The sequence below is a fragment of the Diplotaxodon limnothrissa genome, linkage group LG23, assembly GCF_057381915.1.
Source record: "Diplotaxodon limnothrissa isolate DT_005_m linkage group LG23, D_limnothrissa_male_GT1.1, whole genome shotgun sequence".
In the NCBI taxonomy this organism is placed as follows: domain Eukaryota; kingdom Metazoa; phylum Chordata; class Actinopteri; order Cichliformes; family Cichlidae; genus Diplotaxodon; species Diplotaxodon limnothrissa.
Genome location: NC_140617.1, coordinates 35443162 through 35465117, shown reverse-complemented (window position 1 = coordinate 35465117; position 21956 = coordinate 35443162). Strand labels below are relative to the sequence as shown.

At 45.5% G+C, this 21956-nt stretch overlaps 2 protein-coding genes across 2 annotated transcripts; both read left to right on the top strand.

Moving 5' to 3' along the window:
• The first annotated feature begins 1467 nt into the window (after positions 1–1467).
• On the top strand, positions 1468–2172 carry LOC146608609 (general transcription factor II-I repeat domain-containing protein 2A-like). The gene has a single exon (XM_085348667.1). The coding sequence runs from the start codon at positions 1468–1470 to the stop codon at positions 2170–2172; it is 705 nt and encodes a 234-aa protein (XP_085204793.1).
• Positions 2173–14899: 12727 nt separating this feature from the next.
• xkr6a (XK, Kell blood group complex subunit-related family, member 6a) lies at positions 14900–21401 on the top strand. The gene is made up of 4 exons (XM_085347585.1): positions 14900–15489; positions 18559–18755; positions 19331–19748; positions 20897–21401. Exons 1-4 carry the CDS (start codon positions 14900–14902, stop codon positions 21399–21401), a joined length of 1710 nt encoding a protein of 569 aa, XP_085203711.1.
• The last annotated feature ends 555 nt before the right edge of the window (positions 21402–21956 follow it).

The following is a 21956-nucleotide window of genomic DNA, read 5'->3' as shown; positions in this document are numbered from 1 at the left end:
CCTCCCCCCTCTGCCCAGCGTAAAGCACAAGGCCCGCGTGCAGAGTGAAGCGGGAAAAAAGTGCGAGAGAGAGGCTGAGAGAAAGAAAAAAAAAAAAACCCACGTGACGGCTCGCGATAAGGAGCCGGCTCGCGTCGTTCACGTCAAAGAGTCGGCTCTAAGAGCCATTTCGTTCGCGAACGACCCATCACTAGTGCAGACACAGACAGACAGAGGAAAGACATGGTGAGAGGTGAATGACAAGCGAGACGATTAACGATACAGTGAGACAAGACGTGAGCGGGAGTCACAAGAGGTAAAACAACTATGGCGCTTTCAAAAAAGAGAAAAGTAGACACCGAAAATAGAACTTTCAAGACTGAATGGACTGACGCATATATGTTCATTCTTCCGGCCGCAAGCAGCAAACCAGTGTGTCTCATATGTTCAGAAACCGTGGCACTGATTAAAAGTGGCAATGTCAAACGCCACTATGAGACAAAGCACAAAGCTTTTGAACAATCATACCCACCCAAGTCTGAACTCAGGTCCCAGAAAATTAGCAGTCTCAGAGCCCAATATGATCAGTCCACAAGGATCTTAACCAGTTCTTTCACCGCCCAACAACGTGCTCATGAATGTTCCCTCAGAGTTGCTTGGATTTTAGGTCAACACAAAAAGCCCTTTGCAGGTGTTGTCAAAGAGTGCATGAGTGCAGTAGCAGAAACATTACTTGAGGGTAAACAAAAAGAAGAGCTTCATGACAAAATAAAGCAAATACCTATGTCAGCATCAACAGCCACAAAGAGAAGTGAATTATTAGCTCAGGATGTGCTATCCCAGCTGGAAGAAGCTATTCATAAGACACCACGTGTAGGCTTGGCTGTAGATGAGTCCACTGATGTGTCTGACAATGCTCAGCTGTTAGTTTATGTAAGGTTCTTCAACAATGATAAGAAAGAGTTCTGTGAAGACCTGCTAGGTGTAACTTCCCTTCACAGCACTACAAGAGGAGAGGATATTTACCTGGCCATTAAGGAAATGTTAACAAAGCGAGGAATAGAGCCAAACCAAGTGGTTTCAATAACCACAGATGGAGCCCCTGCTATGATGGGGAGAGAGAAAGGAGCTGTAGCAAGAATGAAAGAGGACAATCCCGAGCTAATCTCTTATCATTGCATTATTCATCAGTCAGTGTTATGCTCCACCCTGTCAGACGAGTATGCTGAGGTGATGAAAACAATGATGAAAATGATAAATTTTCTCAGGGCATCTTCTTCTTGTCAGCATCGCATGCTCAGGGAATTTCTCAGAGAAGTTGATGCACACGCTGATGATCTTCTGCTTCACAACAATGTGAGATGGCTTAGCAAAGGCAGGGCATTGGAGCGATTTTGGTCCATCAGAAGTGAAGTAGCAGCTTTCTTGGAAGAGCTGGAAAGTCAAAAAGCAACAAACTTTTCTCTCTTTTTAAATGATGGGAAAAACATGGATATTGTGGCCTTTTTGGTTGATATCACTTCACACCTGAATGAACTGAATTTGAAGCTGCAGGGCAAGGACAATTCAATTTGTGAACTGATGACAGCTGTCCGCTGCTTTCAGAGGAAACTTGAAGTGTTCAAAGAAGACCTGCAAGGAGACTATGCACACTTCCCAACAGTGAAGGAACAGGTTCAGGGACAGAGAGATGTGTCCTCTTTTGTTGACTTTGTTGATAAGCTGATTGAAAACTTCAGCAAACGTTTTGATAGCTTCAGCTTTGGACAGCAGCTCACCATGTTCATAAAGAACCCATTTGCCATCACTGATGTCAGAGGGTTCTCAAAGGAAGTCACACAGCACTTCAAGTGGGCAAATGCTGGGCCTCTTCAAATGCAACTAATTGATCTCCAAGCAGATGTGGCCCTGAAAGAGCAGTTTGGAAGAACTGAACCTGCCACTTTCTGGCCCCAATTGGTCTCTGAGACAGCTTTCCCAAATCTGAGGAAAGTAGCCCTGTACATCTTGACCATGTTTGGCTCCACATACAGCTGTGAGGCAGCTTTCTCCACAATGAACATAATAAAAACTAAATATCGTTCCAGGATCACCAATGAGCACTTACACATGTGTATGAGAATGGCCCTGACACCATTCCAGCCCAGATTTAAAATCCTAGTAGAGCGAACTAAAGCTCAGTTCTCTCACTGAACAACAGAAAGTTGGGACGTGGAATATAAGGGGGTGAAAGAAAGAGAAACTGTAAAATTGTTAAAATGTTTTGATGTTATCTGTTGAAAATGTATTGAGACTGTTTAGTCGAGATGTAAAATGTAAAGAAAAAGGGAAACTTTTTTTTTCTGAAATTAAGCACTTTGTTTTAAGATGCACAATTTAGCCATTTTATTTATTTTCTCTAATTCATTTTAAACAGCAGCCCTATTTCTAATGTAGGCCTACTGTGTGTTTCAGTGTTAACAATAAATTTTGTTGAAATGTTTTAACTTGTATTTTCATTGATTTGACAGTCTATTGTTCATACGTTCAGATATAAATTAAAAAAAAAAAAAAAAGGTTGCTTCTCTATCACAATCATAACGTAAGTTAGACATTATGATGTCCCGGACCTCTGCTTGAGAAGATTTTCTCCAACTGGACCTCCTCAAATTTTAGTTTAATACCCCTGTAATAGAGGGTCACCCAGGCAACAGCAGCTTGGAAAGTCCGCCGTCAGCTTCAAAACGATACGTGAGGAACGAATCGCTTCGTGCGTGGAGGCAGCTACAGTCCTAACAAACGCTCCAGCCTGTCTGTTTGTTTACAGCATCTCAGAATAAAAACCACAAAGGGCACCGCTCTGTCTGTAGTAGCAAAGTTCACCTACTTGACCTTTGAGACCGGGAAAAGGGAAACACAAACACACACACAATCACCACTATGAGCACCTGTGTGTTTATCTGGCAAATGTCATTCCTGAAAATAAAGTGTAGCCGTCTCTCTTTAACGGAACCAATGATCAAACATTTCCGATCCCTGGTTTTAAATCATGCTGCCACAGTAGCAGTTAACATGGAGATCAAACTGAAAGCTCAGCATTAGAAAGTCTTTGATCTCAGCTCCGAGAGTGCTGGCGCAGTTTAAATAAGAACCTCTTCTTCCATCATTATCCAACATGCTTTTCAACCCTACAACGTACCAAAAGACCCAACTGATTCTCAGCAGTGAAAATATTTACACCACAGCAGATTGTGGAGTCTAATATATTTCATCACTCCTCCAAACTCCCACCAGTCTCTCGTGGCTGCCGGCTAATTGCTGTCAGCGACACTGCAGAGAGGACATTTTTCACATCATGTTCCATCAACAAAGAAAAGACTAATGTTATTTCTCCTCGCACTTCATAAATCGTGTCGCCTCTTTTCTCTCTCTCTCCCACATGAAATGAATTAGAATTTTCAGTGAAGGCCTGTGACTTTGTAGTGATGCATTTGTACTTCTCATTCTCACACCAGACATCTGAAGCACAGTTTGACTCAATCAAATATGACTCAGTCCAACACCAGAGCTGTGCGTGGGACTCTGTGGGAAGTCACAACCAGGACATGTCTCCACCATAGTTTGTTGGCTGCACCAACTCAGGATATTGAGGGGTAAAACCACAGCTACAAACAGCAGAGCTCAGCTGTTCAAAGGAAAAACAGGATTACGTGATTTGATACAATCAGGTAATTTAATCTAGTTATCTCAATCAATCCTCCAGTTTCTGTTGTTTAAATAATTTAAATCGGATAAGGGTTACTGTAAATAACCCTGAATGCGTTTCCTTGCACCTTATTTTGGCACTCATTCCTGTTTTCTACTACCAACTTCCTGTCCGTGTGTAGAAGCTTTTATTTTGATGGGACGATTTCCTGTAAAACTGTTTTTGGCGCAGTTTTCAGCAGCAGTCGCGGGAGTTTAGAAAAGTGATGGCCTAACGGAGCCTATGGTGATTTCTTTTGTCATTAGCAGCCCCCTTGATAGAGGCACAAGGTATGGTTATGATGTAAATAAGGAGACGTTTAGATGTTTTTGTGACAGTCGCTACATTTGTTAAATGTTACGTTGAAACGAACTTCATGTTATAAGGTTTACGATTGTAAGAGTGTGGATTATTTTGCTTACACGCTGTTTCTATGTATACATCACCAGCTCTTACGGTGAGATTGATGGTTTACTGCCATTAAACCTTCAAAACGTCATCAGTAAAGTGTCATCCTTCATTCGGGGGGGTTCGCTACAGTTACTTTGATCCAAAATATTAGGAGTACTCTGATCCCAGCAGAGGGCTGGATTCAGACTGGATTGCAAAGGAAACGTGAAATAAAAACTCAAAATGTTCTCAGCAAACGGTGTAAAAATAGTGATGCAATTCTCTTAACTCTGACTTTCTACACTGCTCAAAAACTTACACTTCGAAAATACATCAGCTCTAAATGGGAAAAAATCATGCTGGAGACATTGAGGGCTAGCAGGAGAGACCATGCGCTTACCTGCTGCTCTCTGGCAGGTAGCTCCATGCCCTCCTGGGTTTTAAATGCACCTTAGAACACACATGCATCAACACTACAATGAGCGGGTGGAGGGAGGTTTGGAGTCTTCTCCCACCCCCATTCTCTGCGACCTGCTGGAGCGGGGGGGCTAGGAGGAGGAGTTGGCCGTCCGACTGCGGTCTGGGGTGTGGGGCCTCCCTGCTGCTGCGGAGTCGGGGCGGTCTGCCTCTCCCCACCGCAGGGAAAAGGGTAACACCACCTGGGTCTGGGTGCAGTTCCCCCCTCCAGGGGCAAGGGTACCTAGACCCGGTTCGTAGAGTACGCTTGGGGAGTGTGATCGTGTGTACAGCGTCTCTTTATGTCTGTCTCCACGTTGGTTGAGTGTGGAGTAAGTGCATATGAGAGCATGAGGGTGGGAATGGATGTTTGTGTCTGTGTGTGCCTGTATGTCTGTGTCTATATGTCAGGTTGGGTGTCAGGCGCCACCTCTCTGGGGACATCTCAGGCCCTCCAAGGTTTGGAGGCCTATCTCCCCCTACCACCACTTCCCCTGCCAGTGGCGGACTCCCTCAGGTATCGGTGCGTTGGTGGTTCTTTGTGTCTGGGGATGGGCGTCCGGGTACACACCGGCTCACTCCTTGGCGGCCGCTTATCGGGGCCTGGAGCCTGGGGCTCGCTCGGGCCACTTCGGAGGTGGGGTGCCCCCGGCCTCTCGGCCTGGGGCTCGGTCACTCAGGCACAGCTGGCTGCCGGCGGAGCTCACGGGCGCGTCACTGCAACTCCCCCTGGCTTCTGCTCCGCGGCTGCTGAGTGAGCCCTCATCTGGGACTCTCCTCAGCTCTTACTGAGACAGTGGCGCGGCTGCCCCTCTGTTGGTCTTCCTTGGTCTCTTGTGTTCTGGGGGCCTCTGGATGTCTGGAGTTTTGATCTCCTCCATACCTGCTTCATACCCTGGAGGACGGGGCTGTGGCTCCCCACACTCCCTAGCAGATCGTTACATGGAGAAACCTTTGGAATGCAAGCATGCTGATCCACACAGGTATGCACACAGGTGTACACACGGGTATTTACAGACGCGGACTACAGCTTTCTTGGCTGCTGCCCCAAAGCACATTGTGCACTGTCTATCTTGCGTGCTGCACAATATAGTTTATTATTTAGTATCTACTGATATCTACTGCTAGCTAGTTTATTGTGATGGTGCTGTTTTTTTTATTATGTTGCTCTTTGTTGTTTGCTTTCTCTTCTGTTTTTTTTCTCCATACAGGTGACCCAGGTGTTTTGGGTTTTTTTTGTTTGTTTTTTTTTTCTTTCTTCCCCCCCTTCTCACCATCTCTTCTCCCCTTCGGTTTTCTTTCTCTCCCTCTCTTTCTTTCATTCTTTCTCCCTGTCCTATCCCCCAGTCATGTCTGTCCTGTTTGTAGCAACTGAAAATAAAATAAATTCATAACTATAATAAAGGGTCAAATGGACCAATATGGCAAGGCCATGATGATCCACTTGGTAAAATAAATCCGCTTGGCATCTTTCTTGGCCTTAAGACAACAATTCTGATGGCTAAAGATCCAAACGGGACACAAAAAAAAAAAAAAAAAAAAAAGGATTTAGGTCAGATGAGCATTAAGAACAGTCAATGGTATCAATTCCTTCATTCTCCATAAACTGCCTGCATATTCGTGCCACATGAGAGCAGGCTTTGCTGAACATCAGGAGGAACTCAGGACCCCCTTCACCAGTGTAGGGTTTGACAATTGGTCCAAGCATTTTTATACCTATTATACCTAATGGCTCTCAGGGTGTTGTAGCTTAGCTTGTAAAGGTCTGTGTGTCTCTCCAAGGATATGCCTCCCCAGACCATTACTGACCTACCACCAAACCGGTCATGCTGAACAATGTTACAAGCAGCATCTCAACAGCTTCTCCAGACCGTGTCACATCAGTCACAAGTGCTCAGGATGAACTTTAACTCAAGTGTGAAAAGCACAGGGCACCAATTTCAATTCAGTTTATTTATACAGCACCAAACCACAACAACAGTTGCCTCAAGGCGTTTTATATTATAAGGTAGACCCTACAATTGTCGTGGTCTGGGTGAGTGCTGGGGTTTTTCCACTGAGTCACAGTTCCACCCCTGGGAGCAGTCGCTGCTTTCCTGCATGTCTCCACACCTGCTGGCAATTGAGCTGCCAGTACTTAAGACCAGTGCTCATCACTCCTCTTCACCAAGTATTCAGCTAAGCACAGTTAGTGCTGGTCACCATAGTGGGTCACTGAAAGAGATTTTGTTTGTAAGAGGATTATATCCAACCTGTGCTTTTTCTTCCATCAGCTATCCTGTTGTCTGCCACCTCCATCTCCTGGCAATACACGCTTTCATCCTGAAGCTGGTTTGTGCTTGGCAGCTCTTTGCGTCACAACACCTCTCGGATTCACCCACCTGCCTGCCCTCCTGTCACAGTACTCAATCGGACCACCATCTCCTGGAGACCAAAACTGCTCACTCGGACCACTCACCCCTTCCTTGCCATTCCTCCACCTGCCAAAGTAAGAATGTTTCTTTATGGTTCATACTCACCAGGATTTACAGATTCGGTCACTAAAACTTGTCTCCTCTCATTCTAGTGTTCAGAGCCTCCAGGTCATGTTTCCTGAAGGCCAACAAAGATACCCAACTCATTTACTTTACCGGGTAAAGTAAATCCAACCTCCCGGGACTGTTTGGGGGCAATCTGCTAATTCTGGTATTCTGTGGCAAATGTCAGTCATCCTCCATGGTGCTGGGCAGCGACCAGGGTCCACTAGAGGACATTGGGCCGTTAGGCCACCTTCATGAAGTCTGTTTATGATTGTTTGGTCAGAGACATTTACACCAGTGACCTGCTGGAGGTCATTTTGTAGCTCTAACAGTGCTCATCCTGTCCCTCCTTCACAAAGGGGCAAATATCGGTCCTGTTGTTGGGTTAAGTACCTTCTCTGGTCCTGTCCAGCTCTCCTGGAGGAACTGTCTGTCTTCTTGAGTCTCCAAAATGCTCTCGAGACTGTGCTGGGAGAAACAGCAACCCTTCTGGCAATGGCATGTATTAATGTGCAATCCTGGAGGAATTGGACTGCGTGTGCAACTTCTGTAGGATCCAGGTATCGCCTCATGCTACCAGTAGGGACACTGACCCTATCAAAATGCAAAACTAGTGAAAAAAAAATAGTCAGAAAAGATGAGAGAGAAAATGTCAGTGGTCTCCAGCTGCAAAACCATTCCTGTTTTAGAGGTCGTCTCATTGTTATCCCTCTAGTGCCCCTGTGGTTCATTTCATTAACATCAAAGCAACTGAAACTGATTAACAATCCCCACTGGTCCCTAAATAACCAGTTCAATATCCCAGAAGTTTAACTAGCTTGATGCTATACTCTGACTAAAAAGGGTTCCTTTAGCATTTTTAAGCAAGCTATTTAGAACTTTAGGAGTTTTTATTCATTGCTATCATAAAGAAATTAAATATACAATGAACTGTGAGCATTGTGGTAAGGTTGAAACATGCAAGTTTTACAGTACATGCTTTCTGAGGATCTGATCTCTGATGATTAATGAATGTAAAAGTCTCTTAAGAAATTAACTAGTTTTGCATTTAGCTAGGAGTGAAGACTTCTTCTCTGGAGAGAAAAATAATCTGGGTTTGACGGTTGTCAGAACGGTATCTGTCTGACTGCAGTGCGCCAAGTGCAAAGTTTAATGGAGGGGATATAATGGTGATGGACTGTTTTGTTTTCAGGAGCTGGGCTCAGCTCCTTGTTCCAGTGAAAGGAACTCTTAATGCTTCAGCATACCAAGACATTTTGGACAATTTCATGATCCCAATTTTGTCGGAAAAGTTTGACTCCCTTCCTGTTCAAGCACAACTGCACACCAGCACACAAAGCAAAGTCCAGAAAGACATGGATGAGTGAGTTTGGCGTGGAAGAACTTGGCTGGCCTGCACAGAGTCCTAACCTCAACCCAACAGAAAACATTGGGGGGAGTTGGTTTAGGGCCCGGATGGCTTGGGGATAGAAGCTCCTCTTGGGTCTCTCTGTTCTTGCCAGGATGATGCGGAACCTTCTACCGGATTGCAGAAGTTGGAACAGTTTGCCAGGATGGGACGGGTCCTTCAGTATCTGCGCTGCTCTAGTCCGGCAAATCCTGGTGTAGGTATCCTGAAGCGATGTCAGACTTGAACACAGGCTGGTATGTGGTTGCCTGCTCACCAACTGAGCTAAACTGGCACCAGAGTCAGGACTTCCTGACCTCTTAAATGTACTTCTGAACGAATGGTCAATGGTTCCCATAAACACTGACTTAAGCCTTCTCCGAAGGATTGAAGCTGTTATAACTGCAAAGGGGGAGCAACATCCTATTAAACCCTGTGGATTAAGAATGGTACGGATAATTTGGAAAAGGCAATTCTTAGAAGTCTTGACTAGACTCATTTTGATTCCTGTGTCTTTAGGATTTCCCTCTCTTAAACCCTATTTACTTTCACTGTCCAACTTCCAGATGCGTGCCAAAGAGCAGCCATTGCAACTCATTGTGTGATCACTTACTAGCTGTACTTCCTGGTGTGCTGTGCCTAGCAGATGACTTTAAGAAGGAAGCCATGAGCTCGTCACAAAAAAAAACAAACATTTACCATTTTAAACTTTGGCTGTATTTTTGTTTGAACATCTAACAGTGTGAGGTACTTTTGGCTGTTCTGTTATTTCCCAAGAGGTCATCACAGCAGAGGAATCCACATGTTTGATTTTGCACAGATTTAATGGTGCTGTCCTCCCATTTTCCCAGGCTTGGGACCACCATCGGGAGTATACCAGGTTGTGACCAATAATGCTAGGGTTATGTTTCCCAGACTAAAACTGGATTTCTTTCGTGTGAATGACGTAGTGTAAACCACTACACCACAGAGCCATCTAAGCATCAGACAGTGTAGCATTACAAATATGCTAAAAAAAAATATGTCCTGCTTCAGTCCTTGTTCAAGACTCTCATCCTTTTGTAGGGTGGCTGTAGCTCAGGCGGTAGAGCAGGTCATCTACTGATCGAAAGGTTGGTGGTTCGATTCCTGGCTTCCCCTAGTCTGCATGCCAAATATCCTTGGGCAAGACGCTCTCCAATGCATCGGAGTATGAATGTGTGAATGTTAGCTTAAAAAAAAAAAAGCACTTAGACAAATGTGCTTGGGTGAATGCACAAGTTGTATAAAGCACTTTGAGTGCTCAGAAGATTAGAAAAGCGCTATATAAGCGCCAGTCCATTTACCATTTTTGCTTTTACTCGTGGATATTCCTATTAAATAACCACAGCAAACCTGTGGGATGTGGCAGAGGTCACATTACAAACAGGGTTGGGAGAACAGGAAGTTAATGAGGAGCCACCAGTTCATTTTTCCCTTGGGCCACCCTATCAGGTTAAAAAATATAGATTTGTTCTGCTGCATATTTCTGTGAATAGTAGAAGTTCAATTTGGTTGCCAGATAGATAATTTACTTCTCAGATAAACAGTCTTAAAGGAACAGGGAAGTGTCAGAGGCTTTATTTCACACACTTAAACTAAAACTAACTCAATTTTAATTTGTAGGAACCCAAGGATCAGTGGTCAGTCAGAGCTGACTCTTTAATTAACCTAACTGATGATGATCTTTCCCCACAGAGCTGGAAACAGATGGTGAAGGAGGCAGAAATGCACAGGACATTATTACATTTCTTATTCTTGCAGGACAAAAACGGCCTTCTAGTCTATCCAGGTCTCTCTTTACTGTCTTGAATTGGCACAAATCTAACATGCCACTTAAACTGTAAATGTCTGCATTTGTGTCTGTGGTGGCAGAGTAGAGAAGCAGCTGTGCTGCATTTTTCACAAACTGAACACAGCGTCCCCACTGAATGAATCAGCAGCAGACTCGTTGACCAGCTGATAACAGTGTCTGAATTTGTACATCCTACAGTCTGAGGAAATCAAGCACAACGTGTCTTGTTCTCTTCTTGCCTCAGCTGCTGAGTACAGTCAATTTCCTTCTATGTCTGCTCATATTGTCTCTCAGCAACTACAGGATGTTTACTCTGGCTTTCAAAACTGACATGTTTTCGAACCTGTTCACAGAAGCACCTCGTAAATAGTAAATTCACCTGAGCTAACCCCTGCATTCAAAACAGAGGGGTTAGCTCAAGGTCTGTGTGCACTGTCTGACTGCAGTAGGCAGCGGTTCACTGACCTTGACAGCAAACCATAAAAGGCCCTTCGATTTTGAAGGAGCTGCAGGATCTCCTTCTCATCATACTTATTCCCAGTATGATTCTTAATTCTTGACAAATCATCCACCCCGGAGGAGCAAGAAAGCCATCAACACGTAAGTGGCTCTTCATATTATCAACCATAAAACCCTGGAAGAGAAAATTGTTCGTGTGGAGGGGAAAACATGTTGTTTCTTGGAGCTCTGCTGTAATTTCTTGTGTGATGTTGTCACCAAGTCAAACACAAACCAGTGTCGGGTACTGTAGAACCTCCCTGAATTATAATGCAACATTCTTTATTTAAAATACTTTTTATGGATGTCTCCTCTCTAACTTTGCCTTTTTTTTTTTTCTTCAAGTTCAATTAGGAGCCAATGGAATGAAAGCAAGATGCAGTTTTGTAATAAAAAAAAAAATCAGTTTCAAACTGCTTCTGTAAGGCAAACAGAACAAATATGAAGTGATCAGCTATGGCTGTAGATTTACATCCACAAAAGGTGTGTCTCTAGATGTGCTGTTTTTTTTTTTTTGTTTTGCATTTTTTGTTTGTTTTTGTTTTTTTTCTCCAGACATCTCTCTCTTGGCATTTAAGAGGTTTACATTTTATACAGTCATCCTGAAATAGTGGTATATTTAAAAAAAAAAATCCTACACAAAATAAACCTTTACTTTATTCTTCACTATAGTACAAAGACAATTATGATGCTTTTTAAACTTTTTTTTATTATTATTATTATTATTATTATTATACGGTCCTTACAATACAAAACACCTTAAGGTGACTGCTGTTGTGATTTGGTGCTATATAAATAAAACTGAATTGAATTTACACACTGACACCTCGAGTTATTGTTGGTTTCACCTTAATCAGAGACTTTATTTGCTTCTGTACACATGTCAGAAGGTTTTTGAGCAAGACTCTGAATTCCAAGAACCAAAAACATTACAGATTCTGCGAAATGAATGTTCAGGATAGATAGGAGGGATAAAGAGATGCTTACCCGTGAATTTATCTGTAATAATAACCTTGTCCTAAAATGGATAAAACAGAAACAAGACACAAATTTGTTTGGCTGATGACTTCTGCTCAGGCTCAGCAGTGAGATCGAGCTACAAAATTATGGTGCGATGGCATGTGCTCCTGTTGGAACCACAAATCTTTAAACTTTGTTTGTTGTTTAACAAAAAAGCATTGTTGTGGGCCTGGGTACTGGGACCTGGTTCAGCAGAAGAGGGGCCTGTGAACTGAAGACTCTGCCTCCCATTCGACTTTTAAATATCCTGGGAACTACAAGTAAACCTCTCAATCTGAGAGCAAAGTTGGATGATATGGTACTACGAGGTCCTTAAGACAAGATGGGGTCTGATTATTCAAGACCTTGTCTGTCAAGAGAAGGAATTTCAGTTCAATCTTTTCATTGACTCAACAGGGAATCAATGAAGAGAAGCTAATGTGGGAGAAATATGCTTTCTCTTTTTGTCCCAGTTAACTAAAGATGCTGTCTTTCAAATCAATTTCATCTTATGGTTCTTCTTTTATAATATTTCCACTTGGATATGCCATAAGTCAAACATGTAATGGGATGTAAACCTGAAAATAACTCTGTAGATGTTAAGAGGTAAAGTGATATCTTGAATGCAGAACATTTATGTAAATTGAGTCGATATGCATAGCTACAGAGCAGGATTGCCACTGGATCTGAACACAGTTTACCACCACTGTAGGATTCTATTTAGAGGCTGAAAGTTGTTAGCATCCTCCCCGGTAATCCTCCCTACTGTGCTTACATCTTCAGCAGGGTGATCTCTATCTAGAGCCAAATGACAACCCACTTTGGATGCATTTTTTTCCCACCGGTCTGTGCACTGTAAGCACAGACCGGTGGAAACTCTGTGCTCCCCACTGCAAACAAGCGCACATCTCTTGCTGTTAGATTTGTAATCAACTTCATTTTCCGACTCAGCTTTTCCTCTAAGCTGCACAAATCACTGTCCTGTACGCTGAATGGAATGAGCTGAATTGTCTAATTACATCTATATCTCATCTAGCTCCCTCCACAGTCACAGCCACATTAAACTTCCTATTTGTGTCCTCATGATTCCCATCAGCTCAGAACAAGGCCACTGTTTTGATCTTCAGAAGTTCACTGCTGATGTAACTACCGCTTCCTCTCCTTTGTCTCGAGCAAATCATCGGCACGCGTTTGATCTCAAGTCTTCTGGCATCTTTGCAAACTCATTGGGATAAATATTGTATAGGAGGCTGCAGCTGCGACCTCAGCTGATTCTCTGCCCTTTTCCAAAAGACCGGGTGGAATTACCCTCGAGTCCAGGTGTTACGACCTGTATGACTAAATACCTCGAGTGTTGCTGTCACTCACTCACTCCTATTGCTCACATGCAAATGGCTTTACAACCATCTCCCTGTCCTTCAGCCAGCCACGGTTGTCATGACAACAGAGCGGCTAATCTCCAGTGGACAGAGAGAGAGAAAGAGAGTGCATGAGCTCGCACAGAAACGTGCTTCTGGGGACGCGGAAAAGGCGTGCGAGTGTGATGAAGAGATGCAGTGCACGCTTGCTTACGTCTGTGTGTGTGTGTGTGTGTGTGTGTGTGTGTGTGTGTGAGAGAGAGAGAGATTGTGTGAGCTTTTTTTAAAAATAATAATGGAGTATGATTGGAAAAAAACACACATGTTCTCCATCCCACTGAGAATTCCTAAATCAACTGTTCCCTTCTTCCTTTTAAAAAAAATTCTCTCCTCCCATTTTCCCTTCTCCTGACCTTCATCATCTGTATCTACTTCCCCATCCTAACTTCTTTCCATTTAAATCTGCTGAATGTGCTCATTTTTAATGTCATTTCGTTGTTTTGTTCCACTCCGTTTCACCATACATTTTCTGGCCTTTTCCCCCTCTTCTACCTCTGACACAACCTCTTCATCCCGTCAACAACAATTCCTTAATCTTCCACACTCATCCTCTCTCTCTTGCATTCATCCCGTCAGCCTTTTCATCCTCTCAAACTGCTTCAGCTAAACCTTCTTTTCTATCTTTGTCTCTCTCTCTCTCTCTGCACACCTCCTTTCATCCATGCTCTCATTTCTACCCCCCTCCGTCTCCGCGCATACATATACAGTGTCCATCCATTTCCTCGTGTTCCTAAATCCTTCCCTCTCTGGCACCATGGTTGCCTAGCAGGGATCTCTCAAACGCACATATGTTAGGGCTGATTAGGCTGGCACAGCCACTGGGCGCTCGGCCCACTGGAGGAGATGATGGAGAGATTCGTGGAGAGTGTGAGGGAGTCATGGAGAGCTGTGTGTGTTGGGGGGGAGGGGGGGTATTGATTGATTGAGCGTCAGGTGTTGGGAATTTTTTCTTTCCAATGAAAAACTACTTGGAAAAACAGTCCATATGTTCCCATACAGTGCACGACCATAGTCCGTGTGCGCGCGCTCGCTCGAGCGTGTGTGCGGATGTGGATCGGGGGGTTTGAAGTTGTTATCCGGTAGAGGGCGGAGTGAAAGCGTAAGAGAACGTGAGGAGAGGGGAAGCAGGAGCTGCAGAGGGCTGGAGCTGCGGAAAGGAACGGAGCGGACATGGGTGGCAGCGGACGCCGGGCATCTGCAGCCTGAGTGCTGGGGGCAGGAGGAGCAGGAGGGCCTCCAGTTGACTGAACAGGAAGGTTTACATTAGCAGAGCCGCAGTTAAAGAGAATAGCCTGCTGTCCGTTTAGCGCCCACACACACACACACACACACAGTCACTCACACATCTTAAGAACAGCGGGAGATGCATTACGTCATAGCCTCTCATTGCCCTAGATGACCGCGCGCGCAGGACGGGGAGGATGCGGGGCTGCCGGACTAGAACGGTAACAGATTCCGCTGCTGCTGCTGCTGACCGCGAGCCCCCGGCGGGTGTGTGTCGGCCGGTAGAGAAAGAAGAGGAGCCGCCGTCGCGCGGCCGCCGGCTCTGATGGCTCCTCGCGCCCAGGGCGGGAAAGAGTCACAGCAGTCGCCGCGGAGCGAGAGGGTAGGGGACAGCAGGTATCTGGGAAGTGACGTGGTGTCCGCGCCCCACAAGAAAGCAAAACGGTGCGTTTGTCGTGCATCTCGCAGGAGGGCAGGAGCGGGAAGGCGAACATGGCCGCACAGTCCGACGGCGGCAAAGCCGGGGTCGGGTGCGGCGGCGGCGGGGGTTTCGCCCAGCTCTATGATGTTGACGCCGAGGAGCCTCTGGACTCCGCGGCGATCCACATCTGTCAGTGCTGCCGCTCTTCCGCTTGCTACTGGGGCTGCCGCTCAGCTTGCCTCGGCTCTCTGCTCGGCGGGAGTCCGCCTGCCGGAGGGGTCGGCATCCGGGAGACTCACTGCCCGCCCCGGGAGCAGCTGTGGCTGGACTGCCTCTGGATCATCCTTGCCCTCCTTGTCTTCTTCTGGGACGTCGGCACGGACCTGTGCCTGGCGATGGACTACTACCAGAGGCAGGACTACCTCTGGTTCGGCCTCACTCTTTTCTTCGTACTGGTGCCCTCGGTACTGGTCCAGATTCTGAGTTTCCGATGGTTCGTGCAGGACTACACCGGCGGGGGGCTCGGGGAGGTCGAGGGGCTGACCAAGCGGGGCACGGTGGTTCTGGGGTGCCTGTATCCTGGAAGGGACCGCCTGCAGCTGGCCACTATCTGGCTGTGGCAGGCCACCATACACATCCTCCAGCTGGGACAAGTGTGGAGGTAAGAGGGGGAGGGGGGCAACACAAACACACCTGATCCTTCTCTCGCTCTCTCTCTCTAACAGGCTCACAAAAACTTAATGCTCCTAATGAGCAGAGCAGGGTGTCCACTTGATGTGGCTACTAGAAAAGACAGCTCGCTTCACAGTGACAGGCAGGAGAGAAAAGCGAGAGGAAGACATGGAAAGGCTCTCTGCGACTCCCTCTGTGCTTCAGTTGCTGTCTGGGAATGACAGGAAGATATTAAGAGAGACAGTCAGGAGAACAGAGAGCCTGATTTCACACACAAACTCTGATCTGTTGAAACTTTTCATTTCTGACTCATCCTATGAAAAGCTAATTCAGCAACTCGCTGACCGCCCTGCAGTAAGAAAGAGTAGAATTCAGAGCCAGAACAGAACCTGAGTAAAGCATCTGCAGTTGCAGAGTAGCTACAGTTAAGCCTTCACACAGTGTAAAGAAACAAAGTGAGCCACATCCTTCAGAGTGTGTGTTTTAAGGGCTGACCGAAGCGCTCTCCATGGTGCTGAACAGATTCCCAGCATTTCCAGCTTTTGGTCAAGGCTCTTCCCTTCTGAAATGTCAGCATGCCTTTGCGTGTATCTGTGTGTGCGCTGACACATGTCAGCACGTGTGTGTGAACAGTGGAAAAACGGTGTCAAGGCTCTTCCCATGAGTGTCAGCATGCATGGAGAGTACAAAGAGGAAAAGCATCTGCGCTTTTGGCAGCACATCTCTTACTCTCTCTCTCTCTCCCTCTCTCTATTTATCTCTCTCTCTCACACACACAGACACACACATATATTCCCACAGTTGGACAATGTTAGGTGTTAATTGTGCTAAAAGCACTGTTGGGGGAAAAACTGAAATACACACACTTCTTTTCATTGTGAGCTTCTTGCCTCATATAAGCATGCAGCTTGGTCTACACACACAAACACACACACTGTAGTTATAGAAGTAACACGAGTGCGCTGGTGTTTTTTTTTTTCCTTTCCAGCTTCCCAGTCTATGTAAGGACAACGTTTGCTCTCTTCCCTCCCTCCTCTCTCTTCTCTCTGAGAAGACTTCTTAATGGTGTCCACTTGCCCCTGGGTGGGCAGCAGGGAGAGTAGAGTAGTGTGTGTGTGTGTTTACGTCCTACTATGCTGATGTGCTACACAGCTTCTGTGCTTTGGTTGTAGGGTTAAATCAACCCCTCTCACACCCATACACACTTACCAGTATTTGTCCCCCCTTGGCCCTCAGAATGGACTCTCCCACCTGGAGGAAGGGCCGGATGGGAAGGAGCATAGAGAGAGGGTGGGGGAGAAGAGGGCGAGAAAGGGTGGTTATAGCTGGGGAAATTGAGAGATGGAGAGGCCGTGGAGAGGGAGAGATGGGGGGTGAGGACATGCACAAGTGGAGTGAAAAAGAAGGGGGAGGGGAGAAGAAGGAGACGTGAGAGTGGTGGGGGCAGGGTGGGCTGGATGGAAGATCAGCTGTACTTGGTTTGAGACCACCTCCTTCCATGTCAGGCCATTAAGGAGCTTGCCTGCTACACTCAACACTGCAGACCAGAGCTCCTGTTTACAGAAGCCAAACAAATGATACTGATTATTTATCCTTCACTGCTCTTGAGTCAAGGACACACATCCTTCTGGCCTTATTTTAAAACCAAAACATCTCGAAATGGTTCGTTTGGGAGGGCCGGCGTGCTGTAAATCGATGCACATGTGGGCATTTTCTTCCAGGGACGCTGCATTATTTATGGGGCGTGAATTAACCTCCAGCTCTAATAGGCGTACTGTACATAATGTAGAAGTGCACGTCTGCATGGAGGACACCCATGCATGGACTGCAGCCATGCACGGGGAAGCTGAAGGATTTTATTTTTACAGCACGTTTACATTTGTGTGCATACTCCTCTCACACACACACACACGCTCAGTGTGGCAGTGAGGCAGTTTAATTGAGATCACTGCCTACATCCCGCCCACATGTGCTGTAGTTTCCCACATCCAGCACGTATAGATCAGCATCTCTTCAAGGCTGTTTATAGAAAGGTTAAATTCAGTGTAATGAAGTAATGAAGGCTAGAAATATTCACAGCCACCAATCAGGTGAAACAGGAATAAGTCAGAGTGTTGGTTTTGATTTAGTTGCCCAATTAAGCGAAAGAACGCAAGGGAAGATGTGACCTATTAGGCTCATTTCCAGCTCCTTATTCTTATTCCTGGACTCTGGTAGAGTTCAAAATAATCCATATCTGTCTGATACGGGACCTTGATGAAGTCCACGAGTTTGACTGCCGTCTGAGACCAGCTCTTTTGGCTCCCTTTAAACCAGCTTTTTCTAATTGGCCGGCCCTCCAGCAGGCGGGAAGCTGCTCGTGTGCCTTAGATGACCATATTAGGGAGATCTGCTATCAGTGACAGCATGCAGATTTTTTTATTTATATTTTTTGCATCTAAAGGAGGTGTGTTAAAAATAAGGCCTGAGGGCCAGAAGTGGCCCAGCACAGGCTCCAACCCGACCCAGTGGACATCTTTGGTGGAGTCTGAAGGAGGGCGTAAATTTTGAATTTATCTATATTTTAATAAAGTTGACATCTTGTTCACCATCCATACTACATCAAAGTAATGAAGTAATAGATTTTTTCATGATCTACTATAGAAATTTAAGTTTTTTTCAGTTTGTCCTCAGTAAAATATAATTAATTAATTAAAAAAGATATTTTCTGTGATTTAACAAAAACATTCTGCTTCAAACGTACAGGACAATCCAGAACTTTTACTGTTATTTTTACACATTTATTTCTTACATTTTAAGCCCAAAGAGTAATTTCTTTATCATGTAGAAAAACTAACATGTACTGTTGAATTTGCACTTCTTCTTTATTACATTGTGATATCGCAGAGATTTAATGTGCAGATAAACTGCTTTACACTTTGATCTTAAGTGAGTCTGGCACACTTAAGATCAAAGCAGGCCGTACATGGCCCACGACGTGAAATGAGTTTGACTTCCCTGATTGAATGTGTGTAGAAAAGCCTGACATATGCGTGTTTGCCCCTCTGAACCCCTACAGGTACATCAGGACGCTGTACCTAGGCGTCATGTCGCGTCGGCAGAAGGAGCACCAGCGGCGCTGGTACTGGGCCATGATGTTCGAGTACGCTGACGTCAACATGTTGCGTTTGCTGGAAACGTTTCTGGAGTCGGCGCCTCAGTTGGTCCTGCAGCTCTGCATCATGATCCAGGAGAACCGAGCTGAGACGCTACAGTGTAGGTGGTTGGATGGATTTACAGACTGCACTGTACCGGCGTAATAGCATGTTTTCGCGTAGCCGGCAAACAGCATGCAAATGAGCAGCTGCTCAAGTGCTAATTATCAATTTGCACCTATTGTGCTTGATTATGTGTAGCTGCAGATGGCTGCTGGATTTCGCAGGTTTTTACTGTTGTTCAGGTTGTCAAAGATAGAAAGCGATGTGCGAGTCAGACTCCATCATCCTCCTCTTCCGTGTTGCATGCATCATCTTGGGCGGCCACCCACTGGTGTTATTCATCGCGCTCACTCTGGAGTTTTGGGACACAGTTTACCTTAATGGAAAGATGTGACGAGTACACAAGGGGGCGGATACACACGGCAGCTGGGACATTAAAAATAACTTTGTATTTGAGACTCGTCATTACCAAATGTCTCGGTCGTGACACGCACTACCTCTTACTTATTGTATGCTCACACCATTACACAAAACAACCTTCCCCCCTCTCCCTCCCTAGTGAGTCATTATAATGTCGTGTTTATACAAAACAGGAGAAGCATGGAAATCATCCACCTCTGTGTCTCCCTGCAGGCATTTCCTCCTTAGCCTCCCTCCTGTCTCTCGCCTGGGTTCTGGCCTCCTACCACAAACTGCTCCGAGACTCTCGTGACGACCAGCGCAGCATGAGTTACCGCGGGGCGCTGCTGCACCTCTTCTGGCGCCTCTTCACCATCTTCTCCCGCGTCCTCTCGCTCGCCCTCTTTGCCTCCCTCTTCCACATCTACTTCGGCATCTTCGTGGTGCTCCACTGGTGCGCCATGGCCTTCTGGGTGGTGCACGGAGGCACTGATTTCTGCATGTCCAAGTGGGAGGAGGTGCTCTTCAACATGGTGGTCGGCATTGTCTACATCTTCTGCTGGTTCAACGTGAAAGAGGGTCGGACGCGATACAGGATGGTGGCGTACTACACCGTGGTGCTGGCCGAGAACAGCATCCTGACCGGGCTGTGGTGAGTTTAGCGCCGTTTGCATTCTTTGATATCCCTGATGCAACAAGCGTAAAATCGTAAAATATGTTTTTTCACATAAATATCACAGAATGTATGCAAGAATATCCAAAAACTATAAAAGGTAGGCGTACCTCTTACTTCACAAGGAGCTACCGTAAAGGCACGCAGGTTCATCCAGCTTCACAAAGCTAAATGGCAATGATCTGTATAATGATCTCTTTCTAATTCTCTTATAAATGTTTTCTTCTCCTTCCTTTGTAATTTTGGAGTTTTTTTTATCTTTTCTATGCTGCCTGTGTTCTCTCAGGCTTTCCTTTCATTCTTTACTTCCTGTTTTATTTTGAAGGTTACTTGTTCTTGTTCTGCTGAGTATTTAATCTGTATTGTATCCTGCTCAGACTTCAAATTTATTCTGAAATGAACAAGTAAACAGACACATTTAAAGTATACCATAAGTGCTTACCAAGGCTTAGCCCATTTACAACACTAGCAAGGTAAGCCTATATCACAATATTCATGTAATAAAAGGCTAGTAAATGCTTTCGTGATGAGTTTACTGCCATACTACTTGCAATATAACTAATGGCCACATGGCCCAGGGCCAGTAAGTAGTACACCGAAAAATTGTTTTGCCAGTTGATGACAGTGTTTCTGGCAGCCAGAGTTATCACAGTCATGGCTTTATTGAAATTCATCCATCTTTTCATGTGCTCTCATCCACCACCAGCATGCTTTACATGTTTGTGCAGTCGTTTTAATATGCTAAAGCAAAAAGCTGCGTGTATGCAAACAAACTGCTTGGTTAAATTTGACAGATCGCTTTAAAGTTTGGTGCCCTCCTCCTGTCCCTCTAGCAGTGCCACCTGCAGCATGCAGGGGCTTGTCTAAAAGAAGGGTTACTGAGTGTACGACTCTACATTTATTTTAAAACGATGATTAGAAATTATTTTGCCGATTTAGATTATTAATATTAAGTACAACTCCACTAATAAACCATGTTTTAAAATACACACTGGGCTACCCATCAGTAGATAAAACAATTATAATCAGATTTGGGGGACCAGTGGGAAAGATGGTTTAATGCTATAAACACGTGTAGATGTACACCGATTAATTTAACCCCTGTACTGTCACCTGTCATCCTGTAGGTATGCCTACAGAGATCCAGTGCTGACCGACTCCTATGCCGTCCTGGCACTGTGCAGCGTCTACCTGACATTCGCAGGGGGCGTCCTGGTCATGCTGCTGTACTACGGTTTCCTCCATCCTGCCACTGCCCACCTCCAGCCAAGTCCCGCCTCATCCTGCTGTGCCCAGCTGCTCTGGGGTCTCCCTCTCCCCCCGTCAGCCCCACCCACAGCCCCTCCCACACCAGCCCACATGGCCAAGTCACAGACGGAAGAGGATGTGGCCGAGACGTGTCTTCCCGTCTTCCAGGTGAGGTCTGCGCCCCCCACTTCCAAGCCCGAGGGCCCGCTTATAAAGATCGACATGCCCAGGAAGCGTTACCCAGCATGGGATGCCCACTATGTAGACAGGCGCCTGCGGAGGACTATAAACATCCTGCAGTACATAACGCCAGCCGCTGTGGGCATCCGCTATCGTGATGGACCCCTCCTGTATGAACTGTTGCAGTATGAGTCCTCACTCTGACAAACACACAAATCAGCACACACACACACATATACAGACAAGTACACAAAAGCACATGTGCACCATAAAAAAACATGTATGTATATGTGGATGTTCAGATTTAGAGAAGATTTAGAAACACGTTCATGCACAGAAAGTCACACTTGATATAAGCACATACACACACAGAAGCAATCTGTCACACTTATATGTGTGCGCACACACGCGATCACACTTACATTCCTTGCGGGCACCTGCGACCTGTGAGTCCCATGGCCATGACTCAACAAGCTGCTTCGGCGCGAGTCCGTCTCCTCCTCTCTTAAACCTTTTGTCACTCTATTTAACTTTAATCGTCCCTCACTTGGTCTCATTTCCTTAATTTCACATGTGCGCGCTCCGCGGCAAAGAAAAAAAAAGTAAAAATATGAAAAATAAGCGTAGTTTTACGATGGAGTCCTTGACCACCGCAAGCCATTTATGTTGCACGCGTTCACAGGTTTAAGAAGAATAAAAGGATGTGACACAATGACGGTCACTTTTAATAAAATGAGTTGTAACATGTCGTTATTAGTC

Bases quoted from the DNA above. Each gene is read 5' to 3' on its own strand.
- LOC146608609 (XM_085348667.1), top strand. From the start codon at position 1,468: ATGGATATTGTGGCCTTTTTGGTTGATATCACTTCACACCTGAATGAA.
- xkr6a (XM_085347585.1), top strand. From the start codon at position 14,900: ATGGCCGCACAGTCCGACGGCGGCAAAGCCGGGGTCGGGTGCGGCGGC. The intron at 15,490-18,558 runs GTAAGAGGGGGA...GAACCCCTACAG, and splicing joins CAGCTGGGACAAGTGTGGAG to GTACATCAGGACGCTGTACC. The intron at 19,749-20,896 runs GTGAGTTTAGCG...GTCATCCTGTAG, and splicing joins AGCATCCTGACCGGGCTGTG to GTATGCCTACAGAGATCCAG.